The 14,064-nt window shown below is 59.3% G+C and overlaps 2 protein-coding genes and 1 long non-coding RNA gene across 5 annotated transcripts in view; 2 read left to right on the forward strand and 1 right to left on the reverse strand.

The window, feature by feature from the left end:
* NPM2 (nucleophosmin/nucleoplasmin 2) overlaps nucleotides 1-1,993 on the forward strand; it is a 20,452-nt gene extending 18,459 nt beyond the window's left edge. The window contains 2 exon segments of the mRNA XM_067745076.1: nucleotides 318-513; nucleotides 515-1,993. Of these exon segments, the coding sequence (XP_067601177.1) occupies nucleotides 318-513; nucleotides 515-698 (380 nt within the window). The 3' untranslated portion in view covers nucleotides 699-1,993.
* The window catches only part of LOC137228107 (uncharacterized), a 4,947-nt gene extending 1,302 nt beyond the window's left edge, over nucleotides 1-3,645 (reverse strand). The window contains exon 1 of the long non-coding RNA XR_010945151.1: nucleotides 3,469-3,645. This is a non-coding gene — a long non-coding RNA (uncharacterized lncRNA). The remainder of the gene's footprint in view (nucleotides 1-3,468) is intronic.
* On the forward strand, nucleotides 2,558-13,321 carry FGF17 (fibroblast growth factor 17). 3 transcript variants are annotated; one of them, XM_067745078.1, is made up of 5 exons: nucleotides 2,558-7,840; nucleotides 8,012-8,048; nucleotides 10,985-11,162; nucleotides 11,403-11,509; nucleotides 12,508-13,321. In XM_067745078.1, the coding sequence occupies exons 1-5, from the start codon at nucleotides 7,806-7,808 to the stop codon at nucleotides 12,799-12,801; spliced, it is 651 nt and encodes a 216-aa protein (XP_067601179.1). In that variant the 5' UTR covers nucleotides 2,558-7,805; the 3' UTR covers nucleotides 12,802-13,321. The 3 variants fall into 3 exon arrangements, with proteins under 3 accessions (XP_067601179.1, XP_067601180.1, XP_067601178.1); XM_067745079.1 differs by having other exon boundaries at nucleotides 11,018-11,162; XM_067745077.1 differs by lacking the exons at nucleotides 2,558-7,840; nucleotides 8,012-8,048 and having other exon boundaries at nucleotides 9,583-11,162.
* The last annotated feature ends 743 nt before the right edge of the window (nucleotides 13,322-14,064 follow it).

The following is a 14,064-nucleotide window of genomic DNA, read 5'->3' on the forward strand; positions in this document are numbered from 1 at the left end:
CCTTCAGGGTTCTCTCCTGCTCCAAACCCCGGGCGGGTTCCACCTGCCTCAGGATGAGGCCTGAGTTCCTCCGCTGCTGTGTCCCCACCCTCTCCCTCCTTCCCCTCACACTCTCCTTCCCAGTGTGCCTCCCCCTCCGGCCCGGCCAGAGCCGCAGCTTACCACTTCCCCTGCCCTCCTGCCGTGGCCTCAGCCCTCACTGCCCTCCCCACCCCGCCAGCCACACTTTGGGCAGGTAGATCTGGGAAGGGGAGCCTGGCAGAGACCCTCGGGCTCAGAGGCCCTGCCTTCCTCCCACACCATCGCTGACACTTCAGACCAATCCTGGGAGGAAGAGGAGGGGGAGGAGGAGGAAGAAGAGGAGGAGGAAGAAGAGGAGGAAGAGGAAGAAGATGATGACGACGAAGACACAGATGTGTCCCTGGAGAAGGAGACCCCTGTCAAACAAGTCAAGAGGCTGGCGCCCCAGGAGCACACAAGCATTGCCAAGGTGAGGGAGGGACACCCCCCCCCTGCAAAGGCTCCTCAGAAACCTGGACCAGGTCTCCCCAGTTGAGTGCGCTGAGGCCCGGGGCAACACCTGCCAGGTGCCCGGCGGGAGTCTGCTCTGCCCCTGGGCCTTGCCAGAACTCCCAATAATGCTTGTGTTTGGTTTCCAGAAAAAAAAGGTGGAAAAAGAGGAGGTGGCAGTGAGGTAACTCTTTCCATCTATTAAATGAGCCAAAATCTTTTAGTTGAGGTACATCGTGCTTGAAAGAGGATGATGCACATGTGTGTGCAGGTGTGTGGTACACGGAGACACAGGTGCACAGGTGTGCTGCCACTGTCGGTTGGCACAGTCTTTCTGAAAAGCATTTAACAGTTCTTATCTTCTGACTTCTTCCCACTTATGGCAGTTCCTTCCAAACTATCCCATCCAAGATATGAGGGAAATATATGCACTAAGAAACTTATATCACTGCATTATTCAAATAATAGTATAAAATGGAAACATTGTAAATGTCCATCAATACACCAGTTGCTTAAACTATGTCACGTCTTCTCAATGGCATGTGATATAATGCCCATGAAGAATATAGCAAACTGGAAAGTGTTTCTAGAATTCAAAGAGCAGGATATTAAATTATTTTCATTTTAATATTTAGTTATTTAATTTTTGGCTGCATTGGGTCTTAGTTGCGGCACGCGGGATCTTGGTTGGGATCTTCGTTGAGGTGCGCAGGCTCTCTAGGTGTGGCCCGTGTGCTCAGTAGTTGCCGCGCACGGGCTTAATTAGCCCACGGCATGTGGGATCTTAGTTCTCCGACCAGGAATCACGTCCCCTGCATTGGAAGGTGGATTCTTAACCACTGGACCACCAGGGAAGTCCCAAATTATTTTCATTTTATTTCACAAACAAAAAAGTTCTGAAAGGAAACAAAATGTTAATATTAGTAGGAGGTAAAGAAAAGTATAGGCAATTTATTCTCTATTTGCTATATTTTGCGCAATGTGGTTAACGTTACTTTTATGATAAGAAACATTTGTGTCTTATACACAAATAAAGGAAAGCAGATAGAAGCTTAAGAAGAAAAAACATCTTGTTTAAAAAGAGAGAGTCAGGGACTTCCCTGGCGGTCCAGTGGTTAAGACTCTGGGCTTCCGCTGCAGGGGCCACATGTTCTATCCCTGGTCGGCGAACTAAGATCCTGCATGCCGCGTGGTGGGCCAATAAATAAATAAATAATTTTAATTTAAAAATTTAACAATTTTAAAAATAAAAGAGAGTCAGAGTGGTCCCTGGCAGGTGACAGGTGGAGAGGCAAACCTCTGCAGGTCACAGCCCCCTGCTTCCTGGAAGTGCCCAGGGCCCAGCTCTGCAGCCTGGGCACTAGTAGGAGGGCCCGGGGCTACTGGCATCAGACTGAGCTCTCTCTTTCCTACATCCCCACTCCTTGCCCAACCCCACCCCGTTCCAGATACCATCCTAAAGACAGGAGCCCTGTGGGAAAGGTGAGTGCTGATAAGAAGGGGCTGGTCCTCCTGGGGGAGGAGGGATGTTCTCTGGGAAGGTGCCAGGATGGGGAGAGGGTGGAACACTGGAGCAACGCCTTCTCCCACAGGCCAAAACCACAACCAGACCTAAAAAGCCAGGATTTAAGAAATGAGGAGCCAGGAGTGGCCTGGCCACAGTGACCGAGGGAGGGCCCGTGAGACCACCATGCTGAGTCTGAATGTGATGGACGTGTTGGGGGCGACACAAGAGCTCCTCACCCCAACTCTCGGTTGCAGCAGGCCCTGGAGGGAAGAGCCCCGACCTCTCAGACCCACAATAAAGTTTGCTTTGCTAGGACCTTGTTGCAGCTGTCTCTCCCTTCCCCGGGAGCTGTCCTTGCCGGCTGCAGTGAGCCCGTGAGCCCGGCAGAGGGCAGCCGTGTGCCAGCACACCCTGGCCTGCCTGCCTGCCTGCCAGCCAGCCAGCTGTGTTCTGCTCTTTATCTCCCTCTCCCCCCACCGCCCCCACCGCGCCCCCCCCCACGCCCGGCACCACTACCCCATCCCCAGCTTTGGGGGAAGGACCAAGTGTCTCAGCCCCTTTCCCAGCTTCGACCTTCAGCCCTCAGGCCTGAGGGAGGGAGCTAGAGCTGGGGTGGGTCTTCCTGCGTCCACACTCCCTTCTGACAGGGCCTGGCTCTCCAGATACAGAACTGAAGGGTGACAGCTGCCCGCCGCCCCTACCAGGAAGGGACCAGCCTGAGGGTCTGCATCTCAAGGGCCGGGCCTAGCTCTGCTCTCCCAGGCTTGCGTCCTGTTACGTGAGCTGCTCACAGAGACGTCACTGGTGTGATCTGTGTCAGGCAGGAGCCCAGAGGCCAGCACCTTCAAGGAAACCTCCCAAGTGGGGAGACAGGCAGGCTTCCTGGAAGCTATAAAGTATCTCTTCAGGAGGTGGGCAGGTGAACAGCTCCTGGGCTAGCATTCCCCAAGGGCAGCAGTCGGAGCCACAGGAACGGGGTTCAGTAAATTGTTGGGGTGAGACCAACAGAGGATTGGAAGGGGGGTGAATGACCCATCGCGTGGCTCTGACCTTCTGCCCCCTCCCAGCCTGCAGAGCCACTTTGAAGCCGGGTTCACCCACGGTGACGTGCAGGTGGCCGCCCCCCTCGGGGTCTACTTGCAGGGCCTCTGCTGGGCTTCTCCCTGCCCCTAACCAGCACCCCCATTGGCCAGGCCTGAAGTGGGCCAGTGGAGAACTGGCCCTGCCCTCTCTCCCCAGGACCCCCAGGTATGGGTCCCAGAAAGTTGGAGGTCTCTGAACACCTGCATGGGAAGGGCAGCCGGCAGGCTTGAGTCTCCCCATTCAGCTTCTCTTGATGCCAGAAGAGATAGAGGAAGGCAGGGCTGGCATTCTTGCTTCCGCTTTCTACACCCCACACGGCAGATGTGGGCTTTGTCCCACCCTCTAACAAAGGAGAACATGCTACTGACCTCAGTCCCCCAGAGCGACAAGGGACATCAGTTCAGGTCTGGTTCCAGGTAGGCAGCTGGCACTGACCATGGCTTCATGCCACCGCGATACAGGGTGGGCAAGACAAAGTCCTCCCTTCAAGTTGCCTACAGTCTAGTGGAAACACAGGAGCCAACAACATAATTTCAGTTACTGTCCAGCGCTTTGGAGGACATAAAACAGGCTAATTTCCAGGGTGGGGAAGTGCTGGTGGGGTTTTTTTTGGGGGGGTGGGGGATTTGGCCATGACGCATGGCTTGTGGGATCTTAGTTCCCCAATCAGGGATCAAACCCACACCCCCAGCAGTGGAAGTGCGGAGTCCTAACCACTGGACCACCAGGGAAGTCCCAGGAAGTAGTTTAGTTGGATCTGAGAAGGTCCTTCAGAGGAGACGATTGACAAAAAGGGAGTGGTGGCTACATGTAGAGCTGGCAGAAGGACATTCCTAGGAGCAGGAACAGAGGGTGCAAAGGGCCTGAGGCAGAACAAGCAGAGTGGTTTGGACAGAAAGAAGGCTGACGTGATTGCAGTGATAACGCTGTGAGCTGGGTGCTGCTCTAAGTGCCTTCCATGGATTCACACCTTTAATCCTCACAGCCATGCCTAGAGGTGGGTGTTATTAGCCCCATTTCTCAGATGTGGAAAGTGAGGCACAGAGAGGTTAAACAACTTGCCCCCCGAGGTCACACAGCCAGGATTCACACCCAGGTAGTCTGGCACTAGGGCCGTTTTTAACCACTCTGTGGGTGAGAGGGGGACGTGGAAGTTTGAGGGTGCCAGGAAGCCTCAAACTGAGAGTGGGAGTTAGAATTGAGTCCATGGTATAACTGGAGCCCAGGAGGGGCAGCTCCGGAGCCAAGTTATTGCAAAGCCTGTGTTGTCGCAGGTACTTCGCTCCGCCAGCCCCAGGCAAGCGCCCCTGTTCTCTGGCTCCGCAGCAGGACTGCACAGAAGGGCACTTAACAGCTAGACGTCTGACAATTTGATTTCCACGTGCCGGCAGGCGGTGGGAATCAGATAGCAAAGATGGGGGGGTGGTCTGCCCGCATTGCTACAGTGCTCTTTGCCCTTCACCCTTCCCCAGCCCTAGCCCTTCTGTTTGTCAACAGGAAAAGGGTGGGCTGGGGTCAAAGCAGGTGGTGACAAGTGGCCGGCATGCAGGTGGACTCTGGGTCTGCACAAGCTGGGCTGCTAGGAGCAGGCGTGAGACGCCCCCTTTGTCAGGGGAGGTGTTGAACTTGGCACTGTGGGATGGGATTAACCACCACGGCCTTGACTACTCCTCACTCCCCTTATCACCTCCTGCCACCCCCCATAAATGGTAATGAACCCTACCCTTCTCCCCCCGCCGCCCCCCTCCCCCGCTCCCAGGTCCCTCTGGTGAGGGGAGAAAGTCAAAATTTAGGCAAACTGAGGCTGGACCACGTAAGAGGGTCTCTGCCCCTCTCCCTCGTTCTGGCGGCACTTGACACTTTTCAGGAAGTGTCCTTCCTCTCAGCTGACAAGATAGCAGTTTTGGCAGCATCAGCAGTGGCCATTTCCTTTTTATAAATTAGGAAGCTGAGACCAGAGAGGTGAAGGGACTTGCCACAGGTCACATAGCCTGTAAGGGCCGGGGTCAGGGAATGGGGATAAAATTCAGAGTCTGGGACTGGAACACTCCCCACTTGGGGCCCACCGCCGGCCTTCCCATGGGGGTAAAGGGGCAAACGGAGCCAGAAAGCCAGGACTGCAGGTGCAGAATGGGCTACCCAGCTGTGCCCCAGAGCCCCCTGGCACCAGCCCCCTGTCTGAGCCCCAAGGCCAAGCTTGACTGTGGGCATCTGTTACCATGGAGACCCCGGCTGGGCTGGGGGCTGGCCAGTGACAGCAGGCCCTTCCCCCACTGATAGGAACCAGGTTCTCGGGCTCAGAGACCTTGGGCCCAGATGGAACTCCCCACACCTGCCTCTCCTCACTGCCTTCCGTCTCCCAGCTGACCCCTCCACCCCTGAACCCCAAGCCTGAGCTGTCTCCTCCATGCCTCTCTGCTCTTACCTGTGACTCCTGGGGATTGAGGTCCGGAGGAGATAGCTTTTAATATCCTACCAGGGAGCTAGGAGCTGGTGAGCACGTGAGCATGTGGGCATGAGGACAAGGTCTTCCCAGAGAATAGAGACAGAACCAGCACCGATCACAGTGGAGAGGTAGATTCCAGATGTTTCCATGGAAGAGGGAGAGTTTAAATGGGGCCCCAAATGGTGGGGCGAATGTGGAAAATGGAAATGATTGCTACCTTGTTCCAACTATGCTGCTAACTAGCTGTGAGACCCTCTCTGGACCTCATTGGTGAATGAGGAGTCTGGACCAGATGAAGACTCTCTAAGATTCCCTTCCAGTTTTTTTTTTGCGGTACGCGGGCCTCTCACTGTTGTGGCCTCTCCCGTTGCGGAGCACAGGCTCTGGACGTGCAGGCTCAGCGGCCATGGCTCACGGGCCCAGCCGCTCCGCGGCATGTGGGATCCTCCCGGACCGGGGCACGAACCCGTGTCCCCTGAATCGGCAGGCGGACTCTCAACCACTGCACCACCTGGGAAGCCCTCCCTTCCAGTTTTGACATTCTTTCCAACTGATTCCAACCCGGGACACCCCTAGTTACAAAGGTCAGGGCCGGAGCCAACACTGCATTCCCCAGGCCAGCTCGGGCTCAGCTCACCCTTGAGCCCCCAGCGGGGCACCTGGGGCGGAGCTGGGAGCCAAGTGTGGAGCTTGACCGGGTGGGCTGGAGGTGTCCCTGCTTGTCGGTGGGTGGGGAGGGGTGGCAGACAACTTTGTGGATTGATCTAGCTCAGGAAGGTGAGAAGGAGGCCTGGAGGTGAGAGTTTCGCCCTCCCACTCATCTCTTTAGGTAAATAAATCCACAGCCAGCATTTCCCCTTCTCTTCCCATCCTGGAGGCACTGAGACCTCCAGGGAGCCCAGAGCTGAGGTGTAAGCTTCCCTCAGAGATTCCCCCCCAAGCACTAGCCCCCTTCCACAGTCACCATCCGCCACCTTCTGCGGGGAAGGAACCGCGTAGAGTTCCTGGTCATCAGCTTCCAGGACCAGGAATATTGGGACATCATGGGTGGGCGCTATGCTGGCCCCGGCAGGCGTGGGCACAGTAGAAGGAATCTGTGTGGGAGAGAAAGAGCATGGACTTTGGAAACCTGGCTACGCCATTCACTAGCTGGGTGATCCTGAGCAAACGACCTACCGTGTGCCTCAGTTTCCTCCTCTGCAGAATGGGGTGATACCTGGTGTGGTACAGAGCAGCGTGGGACCGGAGGTTAGAAAAAGAAGAGGGCGCTGGGCACTTCATCCCAGACCGCTGCTGAGGGGCTGCAGGGAGGAGGCCCTGGGTTCCTCCCAGCTCCCAGAGGTTCTAGGGATGGCTGCTGTCGTGGGAGGATAACAAGTGAGGCCCAGAACATATACCTTTGACTTCTGCCTCAGTGCGGCCATCTCACTGGGTCCTCCAACATCCCGAGGCACTACTGTGCCCATCTCTCAGAGGAAGCGGCCAAGGCCCGGAGGAAAGCGGCTGGTACCAGTGCACCCGCTCTCCTCACCATGGGGTCCTTCTAAGGCCCCACCTGCACCTGCCTCCCTACCCCTGGTCCCCAAGCTGTGGCGCCCACTGTGTGATGCCCGTCGGGACAGCCTTAACCCCTCCTTCCCGGTGGCCAGACAGCAGACAGGGGGAGTAAGGGATGACAGAGGCAGTGGAAGCTACGCTCCTAGCCAAGCCCACCTCCTGCCCCCTGGAGGGAGGCTCCTCCTTTTAAGGCTGCTGCTGGTAATTTCCACCCCCAGACCCAGACCCAGCGACCCCAGGCCTGGAATGATACCTGCAGCTCACCCTAGGGGAGGTGGGGCAGGGGAAGCTTGCCCTGAGAGGGGAGGAGGGGCCCTGCCGTCGGGTCCGTGAGGGTCAGTAAGAACGCAGGAGCCAGCCTCTGGGTCTAGAAGCCTCCAGCAGCTCCATCCTCTGCGCTGGGGTATCCCAGAGAGAGGCTGACAGCACCCTCCACCGACCCCCGCCAGCAGCTGCTTTGCAGTCTCACTGGCCAGGAAGGTGGACTCCTCACACCTCAGTCTCCCAATTACGCCCTCCTCCCCCCTCGCCCTCCTCCCTTCTCTCCTCTCTCCTCCTCCTCCCGTCTCTCTCCTCTCCCCACTGAAAACCTGTGGCTTGGAGAGACCTTGGCTTCTCTGGGACTCTGCCCCCAGGGACTGCCCACATCTGCTCCTGACTCTGGGGGCAGGAGGGCAACGGCCCCAAGAAATCTCTCCGGCGATGGGAGCCGCCCGCCTGCTGCCCAACCTCACGCTGTAAGTGCGCTACCTCTCGGACTGCCGTCTTGTTGCCATTTCCAGCCTCGGGGGCAGACCCAGTCTTCCTGGGACTCGCACACGGACCGCGTGGGGCAGGGGTGGGTGCCTGTTGCGCCCCGGGGCTGGCTGCTGGCACCCACACCCAGGCCCACCTCGTCTCCCACACAGGTGCCTGCAGCTGCTGATTCTCTGCTGTCAAACTCAGGTAGGCGGGCGCCCCCCACTAGCTTTTCCCCGTTTCTCCCACACTACCGATGGGGGTGGTCAGTCTCCTTTCCGTGGACAGAGGCAGATCCTGGCCTCACCCTGAGTCCAGAAGACTCTGAGGTTTGGGGGGGCGGTGGGATGGGGTAGGAGAAGGGGCCACAGCAGATTGGGGGATTGATGGAAGTTTTGATTTCAGCCCTCCTTCTGACACCCCTCCCGTGTTGCCCTGGGGTCTCTTCTGCTCCCTCCATCCCTCCACACTGTGTTCCCCCCAAGGCTAAGCGCGTGGGGCAGCCAAGCCTGAGGGATGGAGCCCGGGAGTGGTCAGAAGAGGGCGGAGGTGATGGCTCAGGTGAGGCTTGCACTTGCGAGTACCTGAAAGGACAGGTTTCCACGCAAAACCGCCTGTCTGTTCCACTCACCACCCCGCTCCCACCAACACGGAGGTCCTGTGGGTCGCGGTCCTGGGTGATCGCGTGGGCAGTCAGAATGCCCAGCCAGGGTGGGCGACTCCTTACCTACAGGGCAATGAGGTCAAGCCCGAAGAGGTTTGTATGGGATGAGATTCAGGGTTTGCTTCTCCACACCCCCCACCCCAAGTCAGCGCCCGCCCCCCCGCCCCAGCCTCAGCCCCCTATGTGAGGCTCGGTCCCTTTTTGTGATCCTCCATAAAAGTGCAGCTATTAAAATGCACTGGTCCAGAACCGCTCTGGGGAGAGATCCCTTGGCTTTCCCAGGCCAGAGGCCCGCTTCTCTTCATATCCAGTGGGGACTTTTTTTGAAGGTAAATGCCTTTTCTCTGGGAGAGGGAAAGGGGCTGCCTTTGAAGCAGTGGGGGGGTGGGAGGGAGAGAGGGAGAGACAACCCCCCCTTTCCTTCCCCCTTTTGCTCTAGCCCCCGTTCCAGGCCTTTTGCTTCACACATCCAGGGAGAGCAAGAAGAAAGCCCCCAGCCTGGCCGGGAGGGGTCTGGGGGTGGGCCCAACCTGTTCTGGAGGGGGAATTAGCACAATGGTGCGGCGGGCCGGCGTTTATGGCCTGGCTGAGGCCCCATTCAGGACCCGGGGAAGGTGGCAAAGCTGTCCTTTCCCCCTTGAAGTGCCCCCTCGCCCCCCCTCGGAGGGGGGGCCAGCAGGCCGGACCGCAGCCATGCTTGAGGGGCCGTCTGACAAGCAGCTGTCTGCAGCAGTGGAAGGGGAGGTCCCCCTGCAGCGGGAACATGAAAGGGACAAGCAAGGTCCCGCGGGGAGAGCGACTTGTGGGCTGTGGGCTGGGGGGGGCGTGGGACTGCTTTTGTGCAGGGCTTGAAGGGGGACGAGTAGAGGAGGGGGCTTCGGGGGGGCCCTCTCTGCTCCCGACCTGGAACAGACGGCCAGAAGGAGGCTGCCCGCCAAGAGGGGCGGAGGGCCTGAACCTGGGCCAGGAGGCTCGGGGGGGCTGGGGACAGGCCGGACCCCACCCCCTGGCAGGGAGGCAGGTCCCCCACCCAAAATGCTGGCCTCAGGTTTTCCCAGGGCGGGATGTGGGGTGGGCAGACCCTGCCCTCATAGGCTGGGAATCCAGGCTGTGGATGAGCCAGGGTCGGACCTGGGCAGTGACACCCGGGAAGGGTTAACCCTGAGCAGGTTCCGCTGAATGACAGCCTGGAGCTGCTCCCTCACCTCCCCGCTCCTCAAAGATGATACTTCCCACCCCTCCCTCCAGGAGAGAGAGGCCCCTCACAGATGCTGGTCTGGGTCTAGCTCTGTCGGGATGGTTGCGATTGGGCCTGGGATAGCGGCGGACTTAGGGATCTGGGGCAGGGAAAGGCTGTCCCAGCACAGGCCAGCAGGATCCAGGTGGAGAAACTTTTTAGTGCTAGAGCTGAGGCTGTCACCAGCGGCTGGGAAACGTCATCCCGGTTTGCACCTTGCTGGAGAGAGAGGGCAGGAAGTGGTCTGTTTCTCTCCTACTCAGCACTGCAGATGGGTAAGGAGACACCAGGCCCGGAGGAGGTACTCGTCCTGGCTTTGTGTCGTGTGCGGGTGGAAACGTCCCCTCTCCACTCCCCTGGAAGCAGCGGGCGGTAGCATCACCCCGGCTAGCCACGAGCCTCTGTTACACTGTGGCACACGCAGGTGGCCTCACAGGGCAGCCACTGGGCCACCACTGAGGGCACCTCTCACCACCGCCTCCACCGCCCTCAGCTAGAGGGGAGGAACGCTGGAAGGGGCACTGGCTTCTCTGAGGGCCCTGAGCACCCAGGGGGAGCAGCAGGGGAGATGGGCGTGAGCTCAGGAGTCCTTCGTTAGTGCTATAAAGAAATGCCTCCAGGGGCCCTGCAGGAGCCTACAGAGAAGGGTCTGAGAGCTCCCAAAAAGGTCTCCAGTGACTCTAACAGACCAGCTGCTGTGTGTGCACGTATGTGTGTGCGTGAGTGTGCACACACGTGTGTGTGCATGTGCTGGGCGTGGGCTCCTTTGAGGCCAGTGCGGAGGACTGGGGAGACATCTGGTCACCCTGGCTAAAAGCGCCAAGCCCCTGGAGTTTTGGAGAGGAGACAAGCTTCCGTCCTAGAGGCAGGACAGGCGTCTGTCACTAATCAGCTGTGCGGCCCTGTGCACTTCCTCCCTAGACCATGGGGATTAGATACCAGCAGCTTGAATGTTCCTTCCAGCTCCCAGAGTCGTGATTCCAGGCCTGAGCTGTATCACCAAGTGTCCCCAGAGCTGGGCAGCTACCAGTCCTGTGCTCCAGGGCAGACGAAGAGCCAAGTCACAATGACTGGCTCACACACTGGCCTGGGAAGGTCATGGCCAGATGCCCCCTGCACCTCAACTTCTCAGAGCAAATGACCTGCCCCACCACACTCGCCTCCGCACCCCTCCCCTGGATGGACCTGCGGTGGTGTCACCCAAAGCAAATTGACACTATTTTTCCCTTGGTAACCGCAAAGGGGGAGAATCACCCGTCTCCTAATTTTAACCAGTACGTGAGGGACCAGGGTGCCATGACCGACCAGCTGAGCCGGCGGCAGATCCGCGAGTACCAGCTCTACAGCCGGACCAGCGGCAAGCACGTGCAGGTCACTGGGCGTCGCATCTCCGCCACCGCTGAGGATGGCAACAAGTTTGGTGAGGCCCAGCCCTCCCCGGAGGCCACCCACGCCCCTACCCCAGCCTTGCCTGGTCCATCCCCAGACGGGTCAGGGTGGAGGCTGCAGGGGGAGAGCAGGGAGAAGCCTCTAGGAGAGGCCCCGAGGGCCCCCCACCCAAATTCAGAGGGCAGGCTGGTAGGGAGGGGTTCCCTGCACACCCCTGGGCCAGCAGCCCCGAGGGACAGAGGTCTTTCTCCCCCACCCCCCACCCCCCCAGCCAAGCTCATAGTGGAGACAGACACCTTCGGAAGCCGCGTGCGCATCAAGGGAGCTGAGAGCGAGAAATACATCTGTATGAACAAGAAGGGCAAGCTCATCGGGAAGGTGAGGCCCGGAGGGCAGGGCGTCATGAACGAATGCGGCATGCAGGGCCCCACCCAGGGCTCTGACTTCTCCTGCTCTCACCCCACCCCTCGGCCTCTCTCTGGTCTCTCCGGTCCCTGTGGGTCTAGAAGCCCTCTGAGGACACTGGCTGACCCATAAGAATCCTTGGCTCTGAGGTGTGAGGCACTTTCCCAGCAATGATGAGGAAGAATTTTAGCACCTACATCATGTCACAGCCTCTGTGTCGAGGGCTAAGAGCTGATCAGGGTTGAGAGGCCAGAAGCCACGCCCCCTCAGGTCAGTGGGGTCCTGGGCTCCAAGTAACAAGATTCGTGCTAACTGCCTACTAGCGTAACCACTAGTTACACTCCACAGTGGTGGGTCCAGAGTTGCTGTGCAGGGAGAATTCCACTTCCTTTGGCATCAGCCAATCCTGGCTTCTGATTCTGGCTGTTTTCAAATATTGGCTTATTTTTGTCAAGTCTCAGGCTTCTCATCTGTAAAATGGGCACGGTGTCAAGATTATCTATAGAGCCAGATGGGCGGCTGCCTGGCTCTTTACACAGTTGGTGTTCTACAGACGTTTTCCCCTTCTTTCCATCAGACTGTCGCGTCCCTCTCCTCCACCCAGCAACACCCTTCACGCAGACCAAGGAACGTTCTCCTATATACGAGTGCCCACTGGGTATGCACTGAACTGCACAGTTACCTTGATCTTTATGAAACAGCTGGGTAAACGGAGGCTCAGCCTGGCTAAATACCTTGCTCAATGTGTACAACCTCCAAATGACAAGGCTGTATTTAAGTCCAGATCTGACTCCAACAAAGCTTGTTCCTTGACCCCTCCTTTGCCTCTCCAACAAGGGTGCCCGTCTCACCGGGCAGGAATTCTTGGGCTCACAGCCCCTGTCGCTCCCTCCTCGGTCCTACAACATAGGTCCATAAGGCAGACTAGCCAGCCAGGGTAGGCGGACAAACTCCCCTTCCTTCCCCTGCAGCCCAGCGGGAAGAGCAAAGACTGCGTGTTCACAGAGATCGTGCTGGAGAACAACTACACAGCCTTCCAGAATGCACGGCACGAGGGCTGGTTCATGGCCTTCACGCGGCAGGGCCGGCCCCGCCAGGCCTCCCGCAGCCGCCAGAACCAGCGAGAGGCTCACTTCATCAAGCGCCTCTACCAGGGCCAGCTGCCCTTCCCCAACCATGCCGAGAGGCAGAAGCAGTTCGAGTTTGTGGGCTCAGCCCCCACCCGCCGGACCAAGCGCACTCGGAGGCCACAGCCCCTGACATAGTCAGGGACACCCCCGGGGGGGCAGCCGCCCCTCACTCATGGGCCTTCCCATCCCCTTCCCTTCCTAATCCAAAGACAGGGCTGGGGTGGAGGCAGGGGAGCCAGAGCCCCCAAGGAGGATGCTGAGGACCACCGAGCATCAGAGACCCCCCACCGGAAAGGCGGAGGACTGCCACTAACCAGGGCTGGCTCCTCAGGGCCCCACCCTGGCGTGGCCCCCTGGGCGCGGGGCAGGCCCCCCAGAAGGGGAAGGTAGAATAACCCGAGGTCAGGCTCCCCTGAACCAAGTGGGCAAAGTCAGCGGATTCAAGGCTCTGCAGACACGGTCTGGAGGCGGCTCTCCTCGAACTCTGCTGCCCCTGTCTCCCTCAGTCTGCCCCCCAGCCTCCAAATTCCTCCTGGCCAGACTGTAGGAAAGGACTTTTGTTTTGGTTTCAGGAAAAAAAAGAGGGAGAAAAAAAAAAAGAGGGCTGGCCATTCTTCACATTCCACTACCCAGGCCTGCACCCTCTCCCCCAACTCCCAGCCCCGGAATAAAACCATTTTCCTGCAAACGGGTTATCTGAAGCGGGGTGGGGGGGTGGGGGAAACAACTGCAAAGCTGAACTGGGGACAAACTTGCTCCTCCGAGAGAAGAGGAGGCCGGCGCGCAGGCCCGGGGGTGGCGCGGCAGGTGGAGGCCAGGCCGGGCCCCGCACGTACCCGCAGGGGCAGGGGACAAGGGGGCAGGAGCAGCGGCAAGGGATGGCCCGGCAGGCCCGCACCTCCGCCCCGCGGGAGGCTGGCGGCCCGGGGCGCGCCCCTCCTCCGCGGGCTCAGGTTTCCTGGCTGGCACCGCGCGTCCCGTGCTACCTGCTGGGGCGCAGAAACCCCAATCCTGGGGCCGGTCCGAGCCTCCGGGGCCGGGGCCGGGGCCGGGGCCGCTGGCCGGGCAGCCGCGGGCGCTGCAGCCTCCTCGCCGGGAGCCAGATTACTTTTTTCCGGTGAGGAGGTCGGGTGGGGGAGGAGGCGCGGACGGGCGGAAGCGGAGGGACGGCGAGACCGCGTACAGTGCGCCCAGGTCCCCGCGGGGGGGCGGGGCGGGGGCCACACCTGGGGGGACAAGGCGATTAGAGGCGGCGGCCCGGGGTGTGGGCGCGGGCGGGGGGGAGGGGCAATCCTCTTCCCTCCCCCTCCCCCTCCCCGCCCAGAGCTCCTCTGGGGGGCTTTCCGGACGGCTCCAGGTGTGCATTCGGGGAGTGGAACTAAGAGGCCATAAAACCCG

Source organism: Pseudorca crassidens, chromosome 7, assembly GCF_039906515.1.
Source record: "Pseudorca crassidens isolate mPseCra1 chromosome 7, mPseCra1.hap1, whole genome shotgun sequence".
NCBI classification, from domain to species: Eukaryota; Metazoa; Chordata; class Mammalia; order Artiodactyla; family Delphinidae; genus Pseudorca; species Pseudorca crassidens.

Bases quoted from the DNA above. Each gene is read 5' to 3' on its own strand.
- FGF17 (XM_067745077.1), top strand. From the start codon at position 10,841: ATGGCCAGATGCCCCCTGCACCTCAACTTCTCAGAGCAAATGACCTGC. The intron at 11,163-11,402 runs GTGAGGCCCAGC...CCACCCCCCCAG, and splicing joins TGAGGATGGCAACAAGTTTG to CCAAGCTCATAGTGGAGACA. The intron at 11,510-12,507 runs GTGAGGCCCGGA...CTTCCCCTGCAG, and splicing joins AGGGCAAGCTCATCGGGAAG to CCCAGCGGGAAGAGCAAAGA.